General features: G+C 37.0%; 1 protein-coding gene across 1 annotated transcript in view; it reads left to right on the forward strand.

Annotated features, from left to right (window-relative positions):
- Positions 1-641: 641 nt before the first annotated feature.
- The window catches only part of LOC107661535 (ephrin-A5b-like), a 146,492-nt gene continuing 139,070 nt past the window's right edge, over positions 642-8,063 (forward strand). Inside the window, exon 1 of the mRNA XM_016451164.1 lies at positions 642-1,251. Coding sequence (XP_016306650.1) covers positions 1,127-1,251 — 125 coding nt within the window. The 5' untranslated portion in view covers positions 642-1,126. The remainder of the gene's footprint in view (positions 1,252-8,063) is intronic.

An 8,063-nucleotide genomic window follows, 5' to 3' on the forward strand; every position in this document is an offset into this window, starting at 1 on the left:
AATGCTTTATGCCATTCTTTATCTATCTATCTGTATGTATATATTTTTTGCTTTTATATTTACAGTATATTTATTTAAACAATGTTTAGTTTTATAATAGTGTTTATTTCTAATATGTAGTATACAATTGTATTTATATAATAGTCTATATAGTCGAACTGTTATATTTGTAGTTTTATGTTTATAATATTTAATTGAAAATATATATTATAATATTATTTCGTTTCTATCTATCTGTCGGTCTGTCTGTCGGTCTGTCTGTCTGTATTTTTTGCTTTTATATTTATATTTATTTAAACTGTTATATTTGATTTATAATAGTGTTTATTTCTAATATATATATTATATTCTTTTATTTATATAATAAATAGGGTATATAGTCACACTGTTATCTTTTTAGTTTTATGTTTATAATATTCAATTAAAAATATATAATATTATCTATCTATCTATCTATCTATCTATCTATCTATCTATCTATCTATGTAGTTTATATTGATGAAGTGTGTGAAGTAAAGGGTTATAGGAGGGGCGGGGTTTGTGTTGTTAGCGCCCCGCCCACCCTAGTTCGGACCAATGGGCTTAACTGAGCACACAGTCATTCGCAGCGAGCGGCGCTGGGTTCACATCATCATCACACCTCCCGCCGAACCGAGAGCGAGCGCATGAACTAACTAACAGATGACCCCGCGCTCCTCCGTGTCTCCCGCAGTAGAATGACGGAGAGTGACGCTGCTGTGTTTCTCGAGCTCTGCGTTAATCTGAACGGACTTCTGCGCTGAGATCAGTCTGTGCAACTTCTTCAAATCTCTCTCTCGGAGTAACACCGCGCTCCTGCTTCCTAGTTGCATGTGTGGATGAGAAAGCGCTTCTGCAGACTCGGTCGTTTCTGAAAGATATGTCTGATTGATATGCGAAGAATGAACCCTAAACACTGAGCGGGTGGTTTTTGTCTCTCCGGCGGCGCAGTCCACAATTATTGACCGTAGTGCGGACATTCACACCACTGACAGAAGATCTCGGACATCTCAACACTTGCTCCACTGTCTGACATCAGCCGAGCCACAGATGCGAATGAAAGTCGACTAAAGCAAGAGGAATATACGTGTCCAAGTGTGCTGTAGTGATGCTGCAAGTGGAAATGATCATATTCGTGGGTGTGATTCTGTGGATGTGTGTATTTAGTCAAGAGCCCAGCTCAAAGGTGATGGCTGATCGATACGCTGTCTACTGGAACCGAACCAACCCCAGGTGAGCGGATCGGTGTGTGTTTATATTCGCCGCCGATTTGCGCGAACTTTGTATACGCGACACTTTCACTTTGCATTTATATTTATAGAGAGATATTAACATGTACGCGGTAATAGCTAATTAAAAATATAATTATTAAGATGAAGTAAACGCAACGATAGATGTAGCGTTATTTGTCTGAATGTAGACGCTTTATCGATGCCGCTACAGTTGCGCGCATCGGCCGATTATTCGTGAATTGTTTTAAATTATGAATCGTGGATTTTTTTTAAAAATCAGAACAGTAGGATAATATCTAATTCCGTTTAATCATATGGATGCACATGTTGTATAATAAACAAAAGTCAGTATAAGAGATTAAACACTCACAGTTAGAATAAAAAAAAATAACGCGGATTTTATTTTTTTAAATTTATTTATTTATTTTAATTATATTGGATGGCACGCATTTATTGACAAATCGTCACAGTTTTGCCGCGTATGCGTCTCGGCCCGTTCCGTCGCTATACGGGAGCCGATCTTTATATAGTAAAGTTTACTTTAGTGTTTGGTTCTGTACGGTTTCATTCTCATTCAGCTGGTTTCTGGTTGTCTCGTGGTTCTTAAGGCGTGGTGCATTTTCCCAGTATGATACATATTTAAATCACTGATCCCAAAAAATCTATAATTAATCGAACGCTTTTCCGACAGACGAAGGTTGCACTGTAAATGCATTCGTGTGGCTTTGAAGCGTCGATTCACTGACAGTGAAACTCTGAAATAAAAACTGTATGTAATTTATGAATTAACACATAAATGCCGTTCATTATCCTGAAATTATTTTAACTGATACATTAATTAAAAAGCAGGTGCAAACCCTATATTTGTGGATATTAAAAGGGCCGCACGGTGAAGGGATCTGTTTCTCACGACTGTGCAATTCTCAGTTCCAAAATAAAGAAATAAATACATGTTAAAATATCTTACCATGTTAAGTTGTGGTGAATGCACTTAAAGATTATTTTCATGAGAGCACAGTTTTTATATTTCTAGACCAAACAAACAAGAATGCATTTAATAATGCAGATTAACGTGCTTCATGTTTATTTTTAAACATTAAGTTAAAATGGGCTACAGAATATAACTCCAGTCTACATGACCATTCATGTTTATTTATTTGTTTGTTTGTATCAGTCACTATTTTTTCTGCATAACCTGTTTGCTATTTAAAATCTGTAAATGTGATTGGATATTCACACATTTACACAGTTCATAAAAGCAATAAAGTCTTTTTTTTTTTTTTATGCATCTCCAGTACAGCTAAAAGAATAGGTTGCATATCATATTTAAAACTTGTTTGAAAGCAGCAGACAGGTTTGAAATCTGCCATCTCTGCTAATTAGAAGTTTTGCGGTCAGAATTACTCTCCTGCGTCGCGAGCGCCGTTTATTTATGTGACACTTTGTTTAAACAGAAAAACACAAAGTCAGGTTTCATTTGATATGTGACGCTGAAAAGCCACGGTTTCATTCGGTCGCACGGTTTGCAAGCCAGATGAGCATTCGGTTTCATAATTAACCAAAGAAAAAAGTTTAATTGCAGGTTGCTGTGCACAAAAAAAAGAAGTATTTCACCATATAAAGTCCTGTATTTTTTCTCCTCCACATTTTGGGGGGAAATAACCCTAGTTCCCAGAAGCACAGATGGTTTGTAGTGATTCACGTCAAGGCCTGTAAGAATCCAGTGGTTTCTGAAATCATTTATTGTCTTGTTTTTGCTGGAGGGAAGCAGACAGACTCATAGAAAGCATGTTTTGTGTCCAGTAACTCATTTCGATGTGTTTGACTCATACACCATCAGAATGATCTGAAAAAGTAGTGCATGAATGCAGGACATGATATGAACGGCTTTATCTGGAAATGTTAGTAGTGCGTCCACTCTGTTTGTATTCATCTCATGAGCTCTGACTGAATATTAGAAGGGCAGATAGATTGACTCGGGCCGTCTGTTGGCTGTCCGCACCTCCTTTCTGAGTATGAATCGTTAATTGGTTAATTACTCACTGCACCTTTGGCACACTAAACGGCCGTAATGAGGACGCCGTACCGTTTCCCATGCTCAAGAAACCCCGCTAGCCAGATCTCCCTCTGACTTCCTTCCCCTTTAGCTGCGACTCTCTTTATTTCTCAGTGCCATGCTGTGCAGAGAAAATGAATGAATACAATTAGATATTCCAGGAGCTTCATTCCGGCTGTGCGGAGACCCGGGTTTAAGGGTCACGCACTCTCCGAACGGAAACCCTACATACATTCAGCTGTAACACGATAGTTGGGTTGCTCGTGAAAATGTTCCATGATGAACCAGTCAGAAATGTGTTCCCACTCGACTTAAACGTGCAGGACCATCCGGTGTTTATGGGACGACTGTGTTTACAGCAACATTTCCCGTAAAGCTCCACAAAACACAATAAATTCTAAATCTCTATATATATATATTTTAAAATGTATATATTTTTTTAAAATATTGATTAAATATGAAAAATAGATTTTTATTAGTTTATTAAAATGTTGTTTGCAAAATAATAAATAAATAAAAATTACTATACATTTCTAATATTTTTTTTATTAAATATTCATAATTAGTTATTAAAATTCAATACAATTTTTATTTGCAAGTCACAATATTTTTTATAATAAAAATTATAATACATAAAAAAAAAATTAATACAAATTTAAGAAAGCAAAATAAAGAAAAAATAAACACTTCTAAATGATTGTTTATTAAATATTCCTAATAATTATTTATTAAAAATGCATTTGCAAAATAATTTTGATAATAATTTTTTTTTTAATTAACATTTTTTAAAATTACTTTCTATTAAAGTTATGTTTGCAAAAAACTATTTTGCATATGTCTACTGCTGCTTTACATGGTTTAGGCCTATGCCGTTGTTGAGTTGAACCTTTCTGACCTCCGCAAACTCCACATGTAACAGCTTATATCTACTTGCATGTGTTTTATGTGCATTTTAGCACCTTTTAAATCTCCCTCTTCTGTGGGAGATTAAAAAAGTGCAGTAATATATGATCCAGCTCAGCTGAGAAACGTGAAACACGCTACGTTCCTCATGCATGTGGCCATATATGACTGCTGCTCCAAATATGAAAACAGAGCCTCTTACTAAGTCTTAAACAGATCCTGCTGCAATTCGGACTGACTTGACTAGTTTTGACACTGCCTATTTTCCTCTTTCAGCCTTGTAAAACTTCTCCCGCGGTATGTAAAATGTGCCGTGCCTTTTCACTGTCGAAATTCATTCTCAAAGATGGTTTGGAGAGTTCAGCAGGTCCATGAGAAACCTGGTCTGGAGAATTACTGTGATGATTTTAAAGAACAGACATAAAGGACAACAGATTTAAAAAAACAGAGACCAGTATGACATTGGATTAATGTTAGGCCAAAAAAAATAATTTCACGTTTACCCTGCAACAGCTGCTTGAGAAGGCAGCGGGACGTTTGTGCAATGCAACAGTTTTTTATTTAATAAGAGAAAAAGAGCCAGGGATTTACTGTCTGTTGTTTTTGGATACAGTTTCTGGATAAAATGCTTTTTCAGGATAAGGCTTTGTAAACTTTGATGGCATTGCGTTGGTGTCTATCTGACGGTGGATTCTGCTCTGGATTAGACGTACATGAGCGAACGCTGGAGAGACGCAGCTGCTTTTGCCATGCACTTCACTTTAGAAATATGCATGCAGGACGAATTTATTATGAGCAACATTCTAGCTGGTTCTCTCGTGTAATTAGATTTATGTAATTAATTTAGTGCAGGGTTGTGCGTTTAATCTAAAGCCACATGTCTTAATGTTCTGGTCCACTTTTAATATGCAGCAGAGGAATGTGAGTCAAATACGCCTGTGCTGCAGGTTTTGGTTTTGTTGTACATGTTTTGTGCATCAGCATGATTATTATGATGGTTAAAATAAGCAAATGCACAACACAGATGTTTGTGCATCGTCTGGTAGTAATAAGAGGAACGTTTGAAGCAAGATCATCTACTGAACAAGACTTTAGTGCAGTTTATTTTATTTGCTTTTATTCATGATGCATATACAATATAAATTAATATTTGACATTTGAAAACCTTATCCAGCAAATGATGGTTAAAATAAGCAAATGCATTTAGTGAAAAGGTACAAAAGCGCTCATTGGGATGGATACCCTTTCAAAAGGCACACCTTTGTAACTTATTTACCCCAAAAAGGTGCATTTTAGTACCTTAAAGGCACATATTTGTGCTTAAATTAGTAATGGTACAAATTAGTACCTTTTGAAAGGGTAACGCCCCAGTGACAGCTTTTGTACCTTTTTTTTCAGATGTTTGTGCATTAAAAGAGCTTGTAAAGCAAGATCCTTTCCCCGAGCAAGACTGCTGAAAAGTAATGCAATTTGTTTTTATTTGGTTTTATTCATAATGCATTTTTAATATTTGAAATCTGAGAGCCTCCTCCAGCAAATCAGGGTTAGAATATGCAAAAGAAGTCAAAAAAGCTGTCACTGGGATGATACACTTTCAAAAGGTACGCCTTTGTACCTTATTTATCCCCAAAAAGTGCATTTTAGTACCTTAAAGGTACATATTTTGCCTAAATTAATACCTTTTTGTTACATATTTATGTTTTTGCATCATCTAGAGCTCGTAAAACAAGATTCTTTTACTGAACAAGGCTGTTGTAATGTAATTCATCTTATTTGGTTTTATTCAAAATGCATATTCAATATAAATTCACTGTCACTGGGACGATACCCTTTCAAATGTTTGTACAAACTCTGTACCTTATTTACCCCCAAAATATGAATTTTAGTACTTTAAATGTACACATTTGTACCGAAAGTGTATATATCAGTACGTTTTGAAAGGGTACGGTCCCAGTGACAGCTTTTGTACCTTTTTTCTGAAAGTGTGCACAAGAGAGATATTTAGTAGTAATACAGTCGTCTTTTTACTGTATGAGACTGTTGTGGAGTACTGTACGTGCAATTATTTTTATTTATGTTTTATTCATAATACATATTTAGTATGAATTAATATTTGAAGCTTGAGAGCCTCATCCAGCAAATATTGGTTAAAATAAGCAAATGCACTCTCATTAAAAAAGAAAAAAAAAAACTAACTAAGGGACGATACCCTTTCAAAAGATACACCTTTGTACCTCTTTTCCCTTAAAAGTGTGCATACCTTAAAAGTACATACGTACCTAAATTATTGCCTAAAGGGTACATATTAATAAGTTTTGAAAGGGTAACGCCCTTTTTATTCATAATGCATTTGTAATATGCAATATAAAATTATATTTAATGGTTGAGAGCCTCATCCAGCAAAAATGGTAAAAATATGCATATGCACAAGGACAAGGTAGATGTTGTAGCAATACACATTTCAGTAATAGAGCAACGTTTGAAGCAAGTTTTTTTTATTTGCTTTTATTCATAATGCATGTTTACTATGCACTTATATTTGACGTTTGAGAGCCTCACCCAGCAAATAATGGTTAAAATAAGCAAATGCACGAGACAGATGTCTGTGCATCGTCTGGAAGAACATTTGAAGCAGGATCCTTTTACTGAACAAGACTTGATTTATTCATTTAGTGTGAATTAATATTTGGCGCAAACAGTGTTTGTGAGTGTTCGAATGCTTTATTTGTAACGCTGCATTGGTCTAAATGTGGCATGACGCCCGTGTGGCTGGCGCATCGGTCATGCCTGCTTCACCCGTGCCATTCCACATTCACACCTCCGTTTAAGGAAAATAAATCAGTCTCCAGCTGCATGCAAATTCTCAAGGAATTGAAACGGGTTTGGTGAGACTTGGCAGCCAGGTAACGTGCCGTAAGATTTCATATGATTTCATGCAGAGAGTGTGTGGAGCGAGCGTGCATCATTTGATTATTTTTAATGTGCATCACTGTTTACTCCGGCGAGTGGCTCTATGCATGCACAAACCAACAAACTGAGCTCTCGCTGCTCTCCCGACCGCCCGCTGCAAATATTGAGCGGCCGGTTCCTCTCTCTCTTCCTCACGGCCAGGCCTCGGCCGCTCTGAAAGGCCACTATTGTTTCCCCTCGCTGTTGCCTCTCCACAACCCGGGCCAAAAGTATGCATGCATTTAGAGAAAAGGAGAGCAGGAGAGGATGAAGGGGGGTGAATGGAGAGCTGCTTGCAATACTCTCTGCATTTACAGGGACGCAGCGAACGGGCCACAATCGAGCGCAGAGGCGATTTCTCCCACGCCAAGCGGGGTTTCACAGACGCATGTGTCTGGCCACTTCTACCGGCCCTCGAACAATGTAGGTGACATTTGGGAGCTCGGGGTCTGTGACGAGCCCTAAGCTGACAGGATTAACCCCAGAACAGGCTTTTGCCCTTCTTGAAGTCCTCCAGGGCGGAGGGGTTTCGTGATGGGTCGAGGGGGCTTTGTTGCACTCGAGATACAGTATCAGGCCTCGACGTTGTTGTAAAGATGTCGGAGCCGTGCACAGAGCACAGAGGAACGTGATTTGCCTTCGCTTTCCCGAAACACTCAGGGTCCCCTGCGTGAAGTGCAGATACGCGTGACTGAATTTTTGGTTTTCAAGATCTGAAGAGCTTTTGATCTGAAGGTTTCTGCTTAAATGCTTCAAATCAAGTTTGCAGACAAAAGTTCAGCACACATAGGAATTCTTTACAAAATTAAAAAAATATATATTTTATTGATTTAAACATTTTCTAAACAAATTCTTTTTTTAAAAATTAAATAATATTAAATAATTTTTTAATTATATAATTTTTT

The sequence above is a fragment of the Sinocyclocheilus anshuiensis genome, unplaced genomic scaffold (assembly GCF_001515605.1).
Source record: "Sinocyclocheilus anshuiensis isolate Anshui unplaced genomic scaffold, SAMN03320099.WGS_v1.1 scaffold479, whole genome shotgun sequence".
NCBI lineage: Eukaryota > Metazoa > Chordata > Actinopteri > Cypriniformes > Cyprinidae > Sinocyclocheilus > Sinocyclocheilus anshuiensis.